Source organism: Cotesia glomerata, linkage group LG3 (assembly GCF_020080835.1).
Source record: "Cotesia glomerata isolate CgM1 linkage group LG3, MPM_Cglom_v2.3, whole genome shotgun sequence".
Taxonomy (NCBI): Eukaryota; Metazoa; Arthropoda; class Insecta; order Hymenoptera; family Braconidae; genus Cotesia; species Cotesia glomerata.
Window position 1 is genome coordinate 4,947,964 of NC_058160.1, and position 21,386 is coordinate 4,969,349.

At 29.5% G+C, this 21,386-nt stretch overlaps 1 protein-coding gene across 2 annotated transcripts in view; it reads right to left on the bottom strand.

Annotated features, from left to right (window-relative positions):
- Positions 1-7,794: 7,794 nt before the first annotated feature.
- LOC123260770 (protein apterous-like) overlaps positions 7,795-21,386 on the bottom strand; it is a 60,132-nt gene continuing 46,540 nt past the window's right edge. For both annotated transcript variants that reach the window (XM_044722094.1, XM_044722095.1), the window contains exons 5-6: positions 15,905-16,119; positions 7,795-8,584 (exon numbers count right to left, since the gene is read on the bottom strand). In XM_044722094.1, coding sequence (XP_044578029.1) covers positions 8,372-8,584; positions 15,905-16,119 — 428 coding nt within the window. In that variant the 3' untranslated portion in view covers positions 7,795-8,371. The remainder of the gene's footprint in view (positions 8,585-15,904; positions 16,120-21,386) is intronic.

Consider the following 21,386-nt stretch of genomic DNA (forward strand, 5'->3'; position numbering starts at 1 on the left):
TATTGTATATGTATATTATAATGGTGGCGCAGAGAGTTTTATCAGTCAGTGAGCGTGAGGGACTTGTCATCACTTGTGTTCCGTTGTCACCGATCCAGAGACATCGATCATCGTTCGTTATCAGGGCCAGCGATCCAAAAGAACTGGTGGGCGACGACGGGCTGAGACATCATTGAGAACGATCTCTTCTTCTTTCTTCATTCTCTTCCTCTGTATCTGGTATCTGGTCCATGCACGGCTCATTGATCCTGAGAATAAGTGGTCTCTCTATGCGAACGGAACGATCTCATATTATATCGTGGGGACATTTCACGCTCCTTTCGACATCCTCCGACCTGTTTTTCTCTTTGTTGCTTATTTATTATTATTATATTTATATTATTCATTTTTCTGGCCAGAGATGACTCCAGGGATATATCGATCAGGATACTACTTTTTATGTCCTCACTCACGTTATAACAATCGGTATAACAAATGGCCGCTCAATGACGATGCGGAAATATGTTGGGGCTGGATTCTTTCATTGGCAAGGTGTTTCTTTTTTTTATTATTTGGAAAAAAATCAAAGTTGAAAGTTTAAGTTTTCAAACTACTCAAAAATACTATTTTGGATGTTATTGGAATTTGTATGAAATTTTGCTATGATATGTTTTATTTTGTCAAGTTATGATGAAAACTTTCATTAGCTCAAAAATTAATACATCTATGTATTAATACATCTATCTATGTATGATAAATTAAAAAATGACCCGAATCAGACCATTAGTTTGAAAGTTGTGGATGTTTAAAAGATTTTCTTATTTTTGCATAAAAATCTAAATTGTGCGACTTTTTTTACAAATAACTTAATAACGATAAAAAAAAAACTTAATTCTGTTATGATTTTATACACAGAAAAAAAAATGTTCTTGAATTAAGTATATATTTTTGAAGAGCTCAATATTCTTGGTTTGAGTAGAAAAATTCTTGATTTAAGAAAATTTTTCTTGATTTAGGAAATTTTAGTTAATTCAAGAATTTTTCGTCTTGATTCAAGACAATTACCCTCTTCAAAATTATATTCTTGGTTCAAGAATTTTTGTCTTGAATCAAGTTAATTTTTTTTTCTGTCTAGATAGATAGATAAATAATAAATTTTATTTGATCCTGGAGTTCTAAGCTCCTTCAGGACCATCAACAATACATAAAGTTAATTGTTTACAAGCATACATTTGATAAAGTGTTTGCAATACAATTTTAAATTTTAAATTTTAAATTTTAAAGACCGACATTAATTAATAACTATCATGTTAAATTATAAGATCAATGGTAATTATATTGATTGCAAGAAGAAATTAAAACAAGCTTGCTTAAAATTTTCAAAGGTGTCAATTTCTGTAATATCTGCCGGTAATGAATTCCAAATTTTTATGCCATGTCTATATAAGAAAAACTTAATTCTGTTAATTTTATAGGTGTAAGATTAAATTAATTTATTTCAATTTACGTTATCTCACTTTTTTTGAGCATTTTTGCTATTTTTGTTAAAGCTTATGAAATCATAAGAAATATGATAAATATAGTTACTTTGCCGCCTTTGTCTTATGATGAATTTTGCATAACACTCCGTATCTAAGTTCTATAAAATTCATGTTATAGCTAATAGAATAAGCTATAATTTCCATTATTGGATCTGTAATTTTTCTTGGGTTCATTATTTTTTAGAGCGCTTTAAAAATAAAATTTTGAATTTTATAGGCTATATTTAGCTTGAGATGGCTTAAAGTATACATGCATAGTCTGATGATGTAATCATATATTTCCATGTATAACTTAACGATCAAAGGTAGTGATAAAAATTTCCGACAGATGGCGCATTGTCGCCAAATTGTTTCTCTACAAGAGAGTTAAGTTTGAGATCTGAAGTTTTGAAATAAATATAATATTGTTGATTCTCTTAAGGTGCTTATCTGACGTTAATTTATAGCTTAATTTACTATTATACCAATTTTTGTTTATTAAGACAAATTAATTGACGTGTACATTTAAATAGTTGAAAATATATATGACTCTATGACTATAATTCATGTCATATATCAAAATTACCGCTATCATAAAAATTTTTTACGGGTATTATCCTTTTAACTATCGGAACCCACACTGAAAAAATATATATGCGCATATATGCAGGCAAAAATACATATACGTCGCACATATAAAATATATACGCCACATACTTTTTTTTTGCCCCCGTATATGCGGCATATATTTTTTTTCAGTACGGGAAAACTTTCCAAAATATCAATAAATCTATCTTTTTGTATACTGTGTGGCCAAATATTGCTTTTTTAATCTTAAAAACATTCTATCAACAATTTCCAAAAAAAATTACCTCTTTTCATCTTCAATTTAAAAAATATCTAAATTCTTAAAGCCAAAACACTCTTCCAAGTATCAAAATAAAATTCCAGGCGTTTATATATCACCCATAAATCTATAAATATTACAAGAATGTAACTTCTATCCAGCTGGTACAAGTTTCCCTCAATAACAAGCACTAATCACACTTCAATAGCTGACATAACCGACAAACTGAAAGAAAACAAGCACCCGACAGTAATATAACATAAAGACCAACTTAATATAAAGCGGCACGAACATAATGACACAAAATAAAGCAAAGTTTAATTAATAAAAACCAGGAGTTAAGCAGAGCTTAGCCTCCGGATCCTCGGGCCATTCATGGAGTAGATTTTCCCTCGCGGCTAATTAAGATCGCTGGAATTGAACAAGCTACCGCGATGGTACGTGGGAACACATTTATGTGGATAGGTACGTACCAAACGTATGTAAGCTACTCGATTGCTGACAGTACACACAGAGCAGAGCGGAGAGTGTAGAGAGTAGAGACCCGCGAAGCAAATTGTCCAACATAAATATCGTACGTACCTTTACGATGCGTATACAGTAGAGTATGTACTACAGAGCAAAGCACCTATATGTACTAACCTAACATAAGTGGAAATAATCCTACCGTACAGACATTGCACATTGCACATTACACATTACACATTGCATAGAGATATGCGTCTTTAGAGCACCAGCAAGCAACATTACTCGAGAATCCCGGTCCCGGTAAACCATTCTAACGCTTATACAATCACCCGTTTTTCTTATTCTTTATCTCCCATAAAGCTACTCTCCTTCTGGCTTGCTTTAGTTAATGCTCAATGCTTTTAATGCATTTACTTTGGTTATTTATTTATACATATAATACACTCATTCTTGCTCTGGGCTCTCTTTTACCACCGCGATTCCATGTTGTCTTGTCGTATTCTCCGCTACCGTATAGTACCTGAGCTCGGCGTTGCTTCCAGACATATATGTGCTTATATTTATGTGTATGCATAGAGAATGCACGTATATGCTCTCGTGGTATGCTATCTCACTTAAGATCGTTGCTACTGTCATGCCCCATCATGTTCTTCCATCTCTGAGTTGTATAAATTTTATTATACTTCATATCTTTGGAAAACACTCTTTTTTAATGTATAATGGTATTAATAATATTTATGTGCGATTCTGGTAATAAATTTGTTCAGTTAGTGTCGGGGTTTATTTATTCCTCCTAGAGTTTACTGTCGAGTTTAAGTTTAGAGATTAAGATTGAGGTTTGTTTAAAATTGCATACAGTTGTACTGTAAAATACAGGAGTTAATTTTTACTGACATTTCTCCGAGTAATGCAATGGAAAAATAAAACACTCCACAGCGAAAGAAAAATTTTTTGACTGGAGAACAAAATTCTTGGCTCAAGAAAATTTTCGGGTGTCTGAAGGATTATTTAAATTATTAGGAAGTGTCTGAAGGATTATTTAAATTATTCAAATTATCATAAGTACTTGATACAATAAATTTTTATAGTTGATCAAGATTTTTAGATATTTTAGAGAAGCAGCGCCACCTACTTCCGGTGAGAAAAAAATTATCTCACCTTGAGAAAATTTTTCTCTTGAATATTTGATACCCATTTTATATTATTTTAGCGTGCAATTATACATATTGAATGAAAAAAAAATGATTCAATATTATTTGATCTTCCCATTTGATATATTAACCAATAAAAATGTTAATGAAAATTTACTTCTATCGAGATATTTAATTTTTTGGAGCAAGAGAGAAATTTTTTCAAGACAAGAAAATTTACTTCTATCAAGAACTAATTTTTTTGGAGCAAGAGGCTGAATTTTCTCAAAACAATAAGATTTTCTTGACTTAAATAAATTTTCTTGGATCAAGATACATATTTCTTAAAGTAAGAAAATTAATTTTGTTGGAATAAGTGAAATTTCTTGTGTCAAAAAAAAATTTTTTTTTCGCTCAAGAAAATAATTAGGAAGAAAAGTATTTTCTTGGCTCAAGTTAACCTTTTTTTCTGTACGCGTATGGAGTAAATTTGGAGTTTTTTTCAGCTGAAATTTTCTATTAGCTTAAACAAGTTTTAAATGCTGAATTACTAAAAAATTTATCTCAAGTTTAAGCTTGTAGATATTAACTACATTTTTTCAAAAAATTTGATTTCTTGTCGAGTCGAGTCGTACCTATACGATAGACCATAAACGTGTGTGTGTGCAGAGTAGAGTCATGCATGTATTATACTATACAATTACATCTATATCTGTTGAGAGAGAGCGTGGGCGTACGAAATCAGATGACTATATCTATATATTAGCTCTAGCTTCAACGAGAATTTTCTCGAACAATTTCGGGAGACCTCGTAGGCGACAAGTTACGGCGGATGCGCAGAACGGTATAGCGCCGATCGGGGCCGTATAGGAAAAACCGAATTTGCTCGTGCGGTGGGTGGCCAGTACCACCAGTTGCTCTGAGGCCCTTGGATCAGTAGTAATTTTCACGCAATCGCTCTCGCATATTACGCATCATACAGTACAATTGAGACATTCTCAAAAATCACATCGTTTAACATCATTTTATTTATTATCATTCGAATCATATTCATGAATTCAATTATTTTCGGTAAAACGCAATTTTATAGAAATTACACGGTAATCCGGACTAACGCCATACATCCGAGCTCTTTCTCACGTTTTTGGGTATTGACGGCCCGTGGTTTTGATCGTGCCTCCTTGGCTGTGATCGTTTCTCTCTCACACACATACAATTTAACAGCACTCTCCAGAAGAGTCATCAGTATTCGCCTACATTTGGCAATACGCATTAAACTATTCTCACCAAGAGATAGTTTATTATTCTTATAGCTCAGGTAATATCCTGACTAAATAACAATAGCTCAGGCCCTATCCTGACGAAATAACAATAGCTCAGGTCCTATCCTGACGAAATAACAATAGCACACACATTAATTTCTTGTAATTATCATCGAGGAGGTTTTTTATCTGACCATCAGATTTTTCCTCCTCTGGGACAATAAATTTCTTCCTGTTGTCCCAAACATCGAGTGTAATTTATTTAAAATTCCTATCCATCTACACTAATAATTAAAAACAAAATTTAAAAAACTGAAGCACGAAATCTCGGCGCTTTGACGAGGTTTCGACAAAACAATTTCTGGAATATTGAACCAAATTTTAATAGAGATTATTTTAGTTTTGAGTCTTTTTGACGTAATGAATAAAAAATGATTAATTATTAATATTAATTACGTTGATGTTGCTGAAATTAACTTGCAAATTTTAGAAATTCTTAACAAATAAATTATTATAGAAAAAAATGATCAAAAAATGCTACTTGTAGAAATTAAAAATTATTGATGTAATTAATTTTAAACATTAAAATTTATTTGTTACATCAAAATAAGAAAAAAGGTTATATTAATTTTTTAATAACTATTTTGTAATTTTTAAATAAGTAGCAACTATTTTCTTTTTATTTTTATTCAATAAAAAAAATAAAGAATCACTTCAAGGATTTTTTTTTATTAATGATAATCTTTCTTGGAGTAAATTTCACTTTAAAGTGATTAAATTAATTAAAAATCATCCAAAAATCACAATTTTTTAAAAGTTTAATTAGACCTTGTAATAGATTAATTGCATGCTTCGCTTAACAAAAGATTGAGCTTAATCTAGAAAATTAGTGTAGTACAGTTGATTTGAAAAGTATATGAAGAATTAAAATTTTTTTTTTATTAGTCTGTCAACAAATATTCATAAATAGGTAATAAATAATATTTTTTAACACATATTTCTATTACTGTATAAATTTAATTTGAGACAAATTTTGCCATCGGTTGAATTTCTGCCACATATTTTTTTTTTTAAATATTTTATGTAGTTCCATTGGAATGATCATTAAAAAATTAGGAAAAGCTTAAATCTTTAGATTTCTACTGTAATGCGGCATGAAGGTATATATCGTTCATATAACAGCAACGAGTGCGAACCTCGCGTTCCTGGACACATATAAGTCCACTAAGAAATATAACATGCCCAAGCAGCATGGTAAAGTACCCAAAGAAAAATGTATATATATCCAGTGACTTTCTACTTCTCGTCAAGATATCAACCATACTTGGTCTGTACAAGCTAAGTTTCTCCTCTTCTTGTTTTCCATGGCGCGTCCCTTTAGCTATTAACTATAAACTACCATCGGCGCTTAATTCTACAGAGACTTGCCATCAGTCTCCTTACTTTATTTTTTTATCCTTAAGTCATGTAGGTAATTTTCTTCTCACAACTAAAACCACCAGATTTATTATTATTCTTTGGGAAGAAATCTAAGCGCTGATTTGATGTATCTCGCTTTTTCTAACCCATTTTTGCTGCACGCCGTATAACACCAGAAATAGAGGTGGATAAATTATTTATCAATTCAAAGAGACTCTACTTAATTATTGTAAAAAAGAAGGTGAAGAGGATGTGGATAGTTGAGGATAAATAATAACAATTTAATTCATGAGTATTGTCAAAATATATTCAATGAAAAAATTCATCATCTTGTAAAATAATAATGCAATTGTCTGTCGAATTTATTAAATAACGCTATAATAATTATAGGAGCCAATAGTAATAACTAAAAATAATTATTACATTTAGTTAACGACCGCAACCTGATGCAATACATTCCTACTATACTATAGCTCAATGTTGTTATTGTGTTGGTAGTTTTTTGTATTGTGTAATTCTGATCTTGGCCCAAATGATCAAGCATTTTTTTTTATTTTAAATATTTGAAAAATTTTCATAAATTAAAGATATATTTTTCCAAAAATAGTAAACAAATTTCATTAGTATAATAACATTTCTTACAATCAAAATCTTTTTTTTTTAATTATTTAAAAGCCAAAATTTTAGATATTTTTGTCTCTAATTTGGTAAGTGAAAAATTTTCAATCAAAATAAACAAAAACAATTTTCAAACTTTTAGTTCAAAAAATTTTTTGGTCAAATTTTGAAAATTGAAACATTTTGTTTAATCAAATTTACAATTTTTATTTTTAAAATTGAATTTGAAAATTTTGACAAAACCAAATTTTGGAAATCCAAAATTTAATATTTTTAAAGTTTGTATGTTTAAAATAAATAATTTGTACTAAAACAAAGAATATTTTAAATATTATTTTTTAAATCTTCTCAAGATTTTTGAAAAAATTTTGAACCAATTGACTTTTTTGGACCAAAAAAAAAGTGTAAAATGTAAGTGTAACTTATTAAATAAGAAACATTTGCCTTAATGAATAACATTTATTATATTTAAATTTAATTTTATTTACAAAGAAATACCATTGATAGATTAATTATTAAAATTAATTTCACTGACTCGGTAAATCTTACAAATAATAAATATTTAATTCATGTCTTGTACAATTTCCTTCAATAATAATTTCTTTTCTTAAAAATAAATCATCCGTACACTCGAATTAAAATTTTATCGCAATACAAAATCACGTATAATTTAATCCTAAGTGAATTTACTTTCAAAGTCTATGACTTCAATATCATCCGGGATATTGTTTCAATTATTATTTTTTTTTTTTTTTAATTAGCGACAAATTTTTTTTCTATTTTTGTCTACAATAAATACACCTATAATTACTTTAATATCTATTTACTTAATAATTACCTTCTTTTTATCATTTTTCATTTTTTTTTGCTAACTATAATACAAATAAGAGCGTAGGTCGCTTTTATATTATTAATATCATTTTTTTCATATATATATAAACAATGTATAACTACAGTGCATTAATTATTCTGAGTAAGTTAATGCGATTTTATAATTTGTTCATTTTAGTTATTAATTATTATTATTTTTACAATTGTTCCAGTGACTCAACGATTTTCATACCGTTTTTATTTTATTGATTTTAATAAATTTTTTTTAGTCAAGGAGTGTGATATATGATTTTAAAATCACGCGCAATCGAGCGAACCAAGTGAAGCAGGGCTATGAGGCCCTCCGAGCATAAAAGGAGGACTCATAGGAGGTCCTCCACTTCCGGCGCTGTTGCCATACAGCTCAAGTTCATTTAATGAGTTTCCGTCTACGCTTCCACATTTGTCGGATTTCCCTTCTTGTTTAAGGACCATGCGTCGCCATTTTGCTCGTGCATTCTGGAACCATACCTAGAATGATACAAAAAAAATTATTTGTTAAATTTTTTTTTATACAAAATTATTTATTTAAGTATTTTATTTTTAATTAATTCTAAATAAAATTATATTCTTTGATTTATTAAAATTAAAAAAATCAAATATTTATAAAAATTGAAATAAATATGAACTTTTTTTCCAAAATTAATTAATAAAATTAAATTAAAATTAAAACGACTCAAGAACTTTTTTTTTGTGAAAAAATGTGAAATATAAAAGTTTGAAAAAATATACCAACACTAAGACAACGAGACACGAGGCGGCAGAAAGTCCGAAAGTCGGTAGTCGCGCTCACTTATTACTTATGTTTAGAAGCCTAACCTTACTTGTGATTGTTATGAATGTATCTGTCTTGTTATGTGTCGATGATTTTAGGTTGAAACTAAGTTAATTAAAGAAAATAAATATTTATTTTAATGAAATGAGACTTATTAAATATTTAAATTACAAAAAAAAACGAGAAATATTTTTTATTCTGATAGATATTTTCAAATAAATAAATTCATTATTGAACAAATAATTATTTGAAAAAATACACGTTTTTTTCTTAATTTTTTTTTTTCTATGCATTTTACGATTATTATTTCATTTTTATATTTTTTTTTTATTTTTAAAATCAGAGTTAATTTATAATTTTAAATTTATTTAATTAAATTAAGATCTTTTCTCAAAAGAAAGTAGTAATATGATAGATTATAAATCTATTGACTTTATTGACAGGTGTATTTGATGCCTGCCCCCCCCCCCCCGACCAGCAGCACTCGCTTCGTTCGTGCCACAAATGTCGGGGGCAGGCATCAATTTTTTTCAACGCAATTTTTTGCGTACTTTCAAACGGATAGCAAGAAAACTAACATACACTACGAGGACAGAAATGTGAGAGCCCTGAACTGCGCGCCATGATGCCCTCGGCTTCGCCTCGTGCAGGAATCTCAACTTTCTGCCCTTGTAGTGTAATATACTATTTAAATTAAAAAAAAATTTAATTTTTGATGAAAATTCGGGGTCTGTTTTGACGGAATTGTAGATAATATTACATTCAAGTGAAATAACTTATTTCTTCCTTTAGAGATAAATATAACTAAATAAAAAATGAATATTAAAATAATCGATAGGATGAAAATAAAAGAACAAACCCCGTTGGTAATAGCATTAGCAAATAGTAATTGAATTAATAGAGCCGATTTGTCAATAAAAAAGAAATACACAAGGTGTAATTAAATACAAATTGAAATGAGTTATAGAAGAAGAGGTTATAAGTGTCGCAGCGGCATTTTATAGACTTTTAAGTCGCGTTGATTTTCACTCGTTCTTTATCCGCTGAAAGCCACCTGATCCAATTAATTCAAGTCTTGCAATTGCTCTAAGATTGACTACCGTTCTGCAAACAGTAAACACCTTCTGTATATATGTATACATATAAATACAGACTTTAGTATAAGTACGGCACGATATAGATAAAGAGACATAACACAAGACACAAGACACGAGATCTGACCTTCGTAGCAAAACATAGACTGATTACGCGGCGTCACCACGCAGGGACATATATACACCATAAATGGCGATAAATACTATCAGACATCCGGCATGTGATCTCATTGAGTATCGAAATAGACCGCAGTTTTGTTTTGCTGGGTTATTTATAATTGTTGTAAATCAAACTGAATCTACTGCAGTTAAGTAGCATATATGCTATTTTCTTTTACTTGCTTGAACTTTTGATTTATTTTTCATTTACGTGCAAGTACACCAAAATTTAATTTTTGTAAAATATCTTGCTGCAGGGGATCTACAAGATTTGAAATTTGAGTCAGTTAATACAATCGGCGTGTCAATAAATGATACAACTTGAGAAATATTAATCAACATGGTCAGATTTATAATGTTAATTATTTTTAAGGACATTTTCGATTAAATATTTACAAAAAATAGTTATTTTTACTATGAATAAAAATATTTGAACTGTAATAAGATAACAAAGGTAATATTCGTTTAGCATACTAAAATTAATATATATTGGTATTCGAGATCAATAATTTTATCAATTTCAAAATAGTACTAAAGATGTTTAAATTATAGTACAAATTATTTAATTATGTTAAAATAAGCCGAAATTATCCGACTATAGTGAAATAAGTCATAATTATTAAGCTTTTTTAACGAGTAATTTTATTTTTATTTATGATAAAAGAAACCATTTCTTGTCAATATTTAAAAAAAAAGTACTTGAATAATGATTAACATGAAAACTTGTTGATTAAATAGGATATTTTTCATCTCATCACAAACATCCCTTAGGCCTTATTACCTGTCGGTACCTTACTTTAATTTACTAAAAAATATTATCTTCAAGCCCAAATTTAAACTGTTACGTTCAATGGCTCTCCAATAAAACATTTTATCATGGAACATAAACCCGGAATTAGTATAAATCAGACATTTAAAAGTTACAGCGTACTTATTCGAAGAATTATCTGGGAAGCGGTAATATTTTGCGATTTAGATCCTCGAGGCCTCCATAAAGAGTAGGCTGTTCCAAAAGATTGAGTCATTAATTTAAGAGTGGTCATAAAAGAAACACAAACTTGCTTGTGTTGTATCTTTGATTTTCAAACGCCAAATTTGAATTCCAGCAGCTTTACCATCATCAAAATTACAATTAAAAGTAATTTTTTTTAATTAATAATTAATCGCTTAGATCGAAATCCGAGTTATTCCTTCAGCGCAGGGTTGCTTAAACGCATTATATACTACATAGTAAAAATCTGTTCACTGAGTCTTACTATCCGGTACCTTAGTATGATTTTCTAATGTCCAAAAGTTTTATAATTTAGTGAATAGGGTTAATAATTATTTAATGAAAGATTTGGAGCGGAATTCCTTAATTAGACTTTCGAGAAAAATATAACTTACTTTATGTACTTTGTACTTTTTAATTCACAACTTAAAAGTTAACTGATTTTTCTAAAAATGCCTCTGACTATTCTTCACCCCTCGTAAGCTTCCGAGCTTATAAACAAGCAATAAACATATCAATTATCTTCGAAGAGTCAAACTACCCTTAGTGACAATAAAAACTAACAAGATGTCTTTCTGGACAGAGATGGAATAAATCCGCCATTTTGGTGAGTCTCCACCCTCGTGGATACCCAAGAGAATCCTATGATATTAGAAGCGTACGGACGAAAGGACGAGCCAACAAGGGAAGGAAACCTGAACTGAACTGAGCACACAACACTGCTAGATATATACCATTGCTATAGATATATATGTGTGGATAATACACAGTATATAGTATATTATAGGCGGTGAAGAGAGGAGGTGAGCTGAGAGCGAGTATTCGCGCGTCTCGCGATCAATATCAACCAAGATGGCGCACACTTTCAAGCAAAACCCCTTAGAATTGTATTCGTAGTCGTCGTCGTCGTCGTTCTGCGCCAAATACAATAGCCCTCCCCCTGCCTCCCCGTTATTATTCTCTGTCCTCGAAAGGAGACCTCTTTCGCTTTATTCCAGTATGGCTGTGTGAGGATATGTCTTTCCATCGCTACTCAACTCCACTTTTTTAACGTCTGTGGATGTCATCGAGGTGCTTTCGACAAAATGTGGAAACTTTTCTTGGCTTGAGAACTTTTTTGTTTGGTTCGAAATAATTGAATTCTTCAAAATCATTTTATTTTCTTGGTTCAAGATTTTTCCTCGTTAATCAAGTTAATTTTTTTTTTTATGTATTGTGTGCATACTGGCAAAAAAGGAAGTTATTGAAGAAAAAAATTCATTTTTTAATTTTGAGCTTACTTTGAGATATTCAGCTTAAATTAATTCAAAAAATTAATTTCTTTTATTTTCTACATTATCAATAATAAAAGCCTGGGACAATCTAAGGCTAAATAACAATTTTATATTTTGATTAAAAATAATAAAAAAATCAAAATTTTCATTTTAAATCTAAACAAAAATAATAATTTAGAAAAGTCGGCTGCCCAATTTTAAAACACAGTATGTGTATGTGTGTATGTATGTAAACCTCTCATAACTTTTAAACCTTAATTTCAAGTATTTTTTCTTAAAAATATTTATATTCAAGTATTATTTATTCATAAATCAAATTTTTTATCAATTAGGTGCGCAAGCTTTTTTTTAACAAGAAAAATTTTTTTAAATCTTACAATTGTCAATTACTGTGTTTTGAAATTGGGCAGCCGAAGTGAATGCTCAACTTATCAAAATTTTTTTTTAATCAATTGTTATTTTGGAAAAAAAATTACTTTAATGGCTTGTGTTGTGAATTTTTTAATCATAATGACTTTTGAAAAAATAAATTTTTCAACTTAATTTATTCTTTGATCTCCTTATCTGACATGAAAAATTTTTTAAATTTAAATGGCAGCTCAATATTTTGTTGTTTCATTTTGATCAAAAGTATCTTAACGCTGAAAAAAAATTATTCAATCTAGCCATTAATAGTATATTACACTACAAGGGCAGAAAGTTGAGAGTACAAGACAGATACATTCATAACAATCACAAGTAAGGTTAGACTTATAAACATAAGTTCTAGAGTGAGCGCGACTACCGATTTTCAGGCTTATATATTATTTTCAAGCCAACGATAAAAAATACACGCACTTCTAAATTCTAATCAGAATTACCCTCAGCTCAAGGTGGTCCAAAAGAAAAAAAAAAGTAGGTGATTTAGCGAATGTCAATGAAGGAAACAGTAGATGCATTGCGGAAGATTAATCGTCCGTATTTTATCACGGATATTTTAGAGAAGAGTTTTAGATTTTTTTCGGGTGAAGTACATAGTTAGTTTCATATTTTGTTGGACTTGTTTGAGTTATGTACGACGCCCTATAAAAATATTCACGGGACTTGAGTAGACGGTGCTTGCAAGTATGTACGCTGGTCTCCCAATTAGTGCGTCCCGGTCCACGTGAACGGCTGTGCTTTCGTGATATTTCCGTCGACGCTGTTGCTTTTCTTCGTTATCCGTGTTCTTCCTCTCCTTATTCTTGTTCTTATTTTTTTTATTCTTGTTCTTGTTCATCTTTGAGTAGAGTTGAGCTTCAACCTGGACCGGCAATAGCTAAACGCAAATCGTCGTCTACCCTCTTTAGTCCTCGTTAAAACGACCCACTCATTTCTGTAACTGTTACCACATTTTTCTTTTAACCCGTCTTGAATTCATAGGTTCCGGAATTTATATGTCGTATGAGTACTTATGGGTATTTATAGTTATGGATAAAAATTTTTTTTTCGATTCGTTTTAAACGTTTATTCGTGTAAATAACTTGCAAGGTTATTGTCTTTCTTTTTCATAAAATAACTGATGTTTTTAAAATAGCTTTTAAAGATATTTTTGCATTTCTATTTGTAAACTTTGAATTATTTATTTTTACACTTTTACACGTTAATAATATTATATTGCATTCAAGTTCGAAAGAAAAATTAAATTTTTAAAAAAGATTTTTTCGATATAGTAAAATTTTTCTATCAAAAAATTTTCTTCTTTATTTAGTTTTTTTGATTCTGTACACGGAGAGAAAAATGTGGAAATCGTTCCTATAATTTTAATCAAATGTTTTCCTATACCATTTTAGGAGCGATTACTTAAACTATGGGAATTGTGCCCATCATTTTCGGGAAATGTCACTATAATTATGGGAATTGTTCCTATAATTATAGGAACAATACCTATAATTATAACTGTAATATCGGCATGATTCCTATAATATATAGGAATGGTTCCCATGATATATAAGAATACCCGAGTCAGAATAATGAACCTATATGAGCCTACATGAACCTACATGAGCCTACAGAATAATTTTCAATTGTTTTGATCGATATTATTTAATTTATAAATTGAATTTTTAAGTTTTTTTATCAATAAATTTTTAGTTACTATTTAAATTTATTTGTATTGTACTATTTAATATTGCTATAAGTATATTTTGCGAGGTTATATTGATCAATCAAAACAATTAAAGATAAAAATATCGATCAAAACAATTAAAAATTGTCCTGGCTCATGTAGGTTCATGTAGGCTTATGTAGGTTCATTATTCTGACTCGGGTAGTTACTATAATATTGTAGGAAGTATTTCTATAATATCATGGGAACGATTCCCATAATATTATAGTGATGATGCCTAATAATATTGAGATATTTATCATTATAACTCAAGTTATTTGTGACTTCGATGACCAATTTGAAGCATTTGAAATTATTAGTAATTTCGATAATTTTACTTGCTTCCCAATAACATCATTTGAAATATGTAAAATAACTAATATTGTTCATATAAACAATAAAATGTACATACCTAAAAGGTGGATTTAATAAATATTCAACGTATGTATTGTAAATAAATAATTTGTTTTAAAAATAAAATGAAATTGTAAAAATAAGCAATGAATTTCCATATCTATTTTGCTCTTCTAATTGTATAGTGAGGAAATATCCCTTTTATTAGAGAAACTTTAGAATTACTACAATATTTTTCAATATTATCTAACACAATAGTAACTGAGTTATCAATTTTTATTTACAAAAAAAAAATTTACTAGCAAAGAAATATATAATAATTACTTTATAATTTTGAAGTGATTGCTTCATTATTATGAACATAAACATTTTTCTATTATTATGTGCGTCATTCCCATAATATTATAGGAACCATTCCTTTAATAATATAGGGACTATTCCTATAATATTATAGGAACCATTCCCATAATATATTGAAGCTATTCCATTATTGTATAGGAACGTTTCCAATAAAGTATGGGTATGGTTCCCATAATGAGCATAGGATTGATACCTATAATGATAATTTTATTATAGGAACCATTCTCATAATTTTTGGAAAGGTTCCTATACATTTCTCTCCGTGTACATAAATTAAAAAAAAAATTTAGAAGATAATATATTTCTTGAATCAAATATTTTTTTTTTCAGAGCAGTAATCACACAACAAGAGCATAAAAACTTAAAATCAACCTTAAAATCAGGCAGCAAATCTCTCATGTCCTTAATTTAAGGTTAAATTTTTCTAATCTAATGATTTTGAGCGTGGTATTGCGGTTTATAAACAGGACTGTAACTTTTATAGAATAATTGGTAAGACTGTTGGTGAAGTAAAGACTGATTTAGGACTTGTTGAATTCTAATTTGATTGGCAGCGAGCCAATTATACTACTATATATAAATATACGGCTTACATGTACAGTTGTACAGCAATAGCAACAGCAGCAGTTATCTAAAAGTTGAAACAGAATAAAACTCACCTGTAGTACCCTCTTTGGCAATCCGGTCTTCTGCGAAAGCTGCTTAAGATCTTTTGCGTCTGGATTGTGATTGATGGAAAAATAACTCTTCATCGTTCTTAGCTGATGATGTTTGAAGCTTGTTCTCATCCGCTTGGTCCGGCTGTTTGAGCCTGGCATACCCGGCGTACCTGGGCCGCGTCCAAACGGCATATCAATGTACTCTGAATTCAGATCTGTAGTCAAATAAACAAACAAAACAATCACGTTATTATTATTATTTTTTTTGTTATCATTTGATTGTTTAATTGACAATTAATAATCCATAATTGGTAATGTTTAAGCACTTATACTTATATAAGTAATCTTGCATGTGTGTTCCATGATAGTAAGTCACCACAATACAACATAGAGTTGTAATTGGTTGTGTACTTGCATACTGTTAATGACTATGAGTATAAGTACAGTATAAATGTATAAACGTATGGATGCAGTGTGTGCTATCACTTTTCTTAGGTTTGCACTCGAGAGCTAATGAGCCGTGATACGCATCAAACAGCGCTACTAGAGAGTAGTCTTGTATAGGAATATATACATATATATACAGAGATAGTCATGGTATGGTTCAATGTGTACTTGTTAGATCGAGCAATCTCCTCTCTTTCTTAATCGCAAACTTTTATTAATTTGTTTTTTCATTTTTTCATGCTTGACTCGTTTTATTCAGACATTAGACAAGATAACTTAATCCGTGAATCTAATCGGTTAATCCATAAACTACAACATTATTGGCTACTACATTTAATTGTATTTTGTAATTTTTATTGAAATAAATTTTATGAGGTAAAAGTAAGTGTACAAGATCTAAAATTTGAATTTTTGAGTAAAATTTTAAATGTAATTATGGAATGTAAAATTAGTATAGTTTTTTACGAGATAATTATAAAAAGTATCATTCTCAAAATTGCAATAATCGAAGACAAATATTTACTTTAAAAAATGAGATTTCAATTTTTTATAAAATTTATAGAAAGTGTATTCATAGTTTCATAATTTTTTACGATATTCCAAGTAACAAACGAAATAAAATATCAAGTAAAATAAATTACCAAGTTTTGTATTATCCTAAAGTCATGTCGGGAATTAAATTAAAAATTTATATTGATGCAATAAAATTACAAAATTGTTCAAGGCTAGAATATTGATGAAATTTTTATAAGAAAAAGTATTATGATGTTTTCAAGCTAAAACTGAAACAAAGATCAAAATGTTTAAATAATAAATATTTTTTATTTGTAATCATAAGTATAAAAAAAAAATAAGGTTAAAATTTTTTTTAGCTTTTTTGAAAAATTTTTATTGATTCAAAAACTTTCCTTCTCGATTCAAGACAAAAAAATTTTTAGGTTAAAGATTTTTTTTTTCGAATCAAATTAATTTTTTTAACTAAAAATCGCTCACAAATTTTCGATAAACAAAAAGTAACCATTTATAATCATGCCTCAAAAAACCACATCAGAAAAAATCATCTACTCTTGTCAAAAAAAAAGATACTTCAATTAAAAGTGCAGAATGAAAAATAAAAATTGTCAAATGATTAGTTAAAGTTACAAAAGTTTCTAAAATTAAAACGCTTCTAAAAGAGTGTTTGGCAATAAAAAGAAAAAATTTCTCGCGGTTTCATTACCAAATTGGGTAACGATTGAGATTGGACATGCGTGTACTCTATACACCATACACTGTACAGAGTAACTTGAAATTTACACTATCTAGATAACGAAATGTTCCGATCCAAAATAAGAACTATTAGAGCCAGTTGGCGATCGATGATGGATCTGCACGTAACAGCTCGATCTGATGTGAGAAAATGAATTGAGAAAAGCTATTGTTTCCCACGGTGAGCAATTCTGCACTTGGGAACTGGTTTTGAGATTGAACTTTTTGAGTTGAGTGTGCATGCATGATCTCGCTGGTGAACGTACACAAGCAACTTTGTGTGATAATGATAATGATAATGATAATGATAAGTTAACGCGTGAGTATGAATGAGAAATAAACAAAAATGAAAAAATAACAACCAATATAATGCAGCTTGGAGATGCTCGTACTCGTGAATTTATGTCGAGTGGACAAATTTTATCAGGGTTCGGTGGCAAACGCTGGACGCCTACGCTAACCGTAAATCACCATTGCTCGAGGCACCATCTTTCTGTTTCGTTGAGGAACTAAATTATAAGGAGGGAAAAAAAATAAAGGACGTACACAGAAATACAAAATACCGAGTAGAGTGTTTGCTGGGAAAAGAATGAGAATAAAAATAAATTATAAGAAAGACAGATAGTAAATGTTGAATTGAGAGCAGTTCGACCTTGAAAAACTCGACTTTAAAAACTACGAGGACTCTTTTCTCTGTTGGTACGTACGTTTTAACCTCATGTTGTGTAAAACGTTTGTGTTTCTCGACGGGTTGTTTTGCCTTGTACCACGAGAACTCGATAGCGATCGCACCGATCCGCAGCAGCCGAGTCTTGTGCTGCTTTTCGTGAGAAGAAAACCTTAAGATGACAAAACAGACACAAAAAATAAGAGTTATATGTACAGTTAAGTGGATGCATATAATAAAATCGCTACAAATCGGACTCACGTAAGATTATCAACGTCGACTGAGTAAAATATTAAGGAAGGAAATCCCTTTAGATATTAAAAAAAAATTGAAATTTTTAATTCATATTTCGAAAATTCAAACTGCTGAAAGTTCAATGGTAAGAGGAAAAATAAAAGTTTTGAATATTCACAGTGTTATTTTACATATTCGAGAGTTTTAGAACCTTAATTATTTATTATACCGACACTTTGAACGCGATTTTATCGAAGCTGTATTTTCAAAAATACTCGTGCTGTAACTCTAAAAATTATTTATCAATTTAGCTGAAATTTTGTGAGATTTGTGTCTATATAGTTAACAGAAAAATGTACCTTAAGTTTAAAAGATTTCGTGCAAATTAACTATTTTTTCGAGTTGAGCAAATTTTATGTAAAATAGTACAAATTTAATTAAATTTTTAAATTAATAATGAGTTCCTAAAACAAACTTTTTTGAAATTGCTGTTACAAATTGATTGAGATAATCTCAGAACTGTAGAAAAAATAAAAAAATTATTTTTAGCAGCGAAATTTCAGAATGAAATAGATTCGCCACAAAGTTAAAAAAATTTCAATATTTTGTATGAGTTGAATTTCGAGTTTAAATAATTTTTAAAGGGTTTAATTGATAAAAAAATTATAAAAAACATTTTTTGTAGAACATTAAATTTTCCACAAAATTATCTGTATGATCTTTGATTAATATGTAACAAAAATCAGAAGAAGCAAAAAGAATGTTTTCTATATTATTCTTATGAAAAATCTATAAGTGCGATGTGGAGCCTCTTAATATTAAAATGAAGAGCTAATTTTTACAAGTTTATTTTTATACTTAAACGAAATTTTTGAGCCTGTTTCCGACAAAAAATAAAAAATAGAACTATAAATAACATTTATAACCGTAATTTTCTCATGGTTAGTGAAAAATTACATACTTTGAGCCGTCCAAAGTGATTGCTTTTTTAAATTTAATGAAAAAGTTGTGAATATTGTTTGACCTTGAGAAACAAGCAAAGAGTGAAAAGCACAACTTCAAACGCTGAGCTTTATGAGGCGTGCAAAATACTGAGAACACTAAACAAAATCCCGATTGCAATCAACAAACCAAGTTTCCGAGTGTACTCGAATCCCACCAGAGTTTATTTATAGATCCAGCATAACCGATACCCCAAAAAAAGGTTGATGTCGGTACGATGTCTACTCGTTTCGGTTATTGCTCGCGCCGAATCGGTGTAGTTTTTTTAGTGCCACGCGACCGCAATCACCCAAGAGGAACCCTCAAGCCAGCCTAGTTAAAAAAGTACCACTAAATCAGAGCACCGAAAAAGCAAGCAAAAAATTTGTGTACCAGCGTTTCTTATAATATATTTTATTATTTTATGGTACAAGACATTGGAAGCTTGTAAGTTTGAGAAAATTTAAAGTTTAGGAAACGGGTCTAGTCTGTGCCGATAAAAAAAGACAAGTACCACGAACTGAGAAGTGATTCATCTAAAAGCATCTTCGACCCATGGAGAGGCTGGTGAGCTTGCTGAACCTATATAATACCGTGGAGCAGTAGTTGTATTAACTCAAGACTCAAGACACCTACTTGTTCATTTTTTGTAGCTCTTTTTCAAAGTAACACAACTTGCTCAGTCACAACTGCTTTGTCTTAGAGCACCAGCCGCGCATGTGTGTCTGGGGCATGGTAATGACGCGTGTAATGTATACGTTTTTTTTACAACTATTTACTCCTTATTCTCATTCATTGAGAACACGTGCGAATGGATATATTGTATGTTCGCTTCCTAATCGGGAATAATGTAGATAGACCTAAGACGGAAGACATAAGACACAGAGCCGCCTGGATTGATGTTATTCCAATCGAGACAGGATAAAGATTATGATTAAATTCAATTTGTTCAAACTTGAATAGGAAATTATATTTTTTATTTTTGTTTGAGAATAATTGGACATATAGGTGTGATTTTTTTGGTTTGGGATGGTTTGCAATCACACGTTTAAGGGAAGAAAAAGATTTTTAGGTAGCTTTTTCATGGTCCTGGTAATAATGATTGAGTATTTTTATTTTTAATTGAGAAAAAGTCTCATAGATGTCATAATTTGTAACTTTTTTTTAAAAAAAGAGAGATTAATTTGGAAATTTTACGCAAGTTTTGATGGTTCAATTTAATTTTCGTTGAAATATTTCGCGTTAAAAAATCTATTAGCAATTAAATGTAAAGAATCCCGCACGGAAAAATATTTATGTGAAAAATATATGTCAATATATTATTATTATTATTTATTTATTTAATTGGCCATGAAGTCGACACTCCTTGCGGCCATCCAAAATTGATACAAAAAATCTTAATATATAATATATAAAGTAGTGTGTTAAGTAGTATATATAAAGTATATATATAAAGTAGTATATATAATGTAGTGTGTTAAACACTCAGTCACTTAATCACTCAATCATCACTAAATTCTAATACAATGAATACATATTATGATCTATCAGATTGTGAAAAATATTCATAACAAGCAGTTCGAAACTCCACAAAAATATAGATGTAAAAATATATAAAAATATATGTCGTATATATTTGAACATATTTTTTTTTGCGTAAAATTATATGTGCACATATATATTGAAATATATGTCTGTTTAAATACATCTTCAATAATTTTTCTGAAATTATTTAATTAAATTTTTTTTAAATTTGAAATTCTAATAATTGTAAAAGAAACAGCGCAAAAAAATTCTCAATGCTTATAAATGAGCACATATATATGTCAATATATATCATATAGATTTCGGCATGTATATTAGTATATATCTACGTATATATGTTAACATACATACGGAAATATA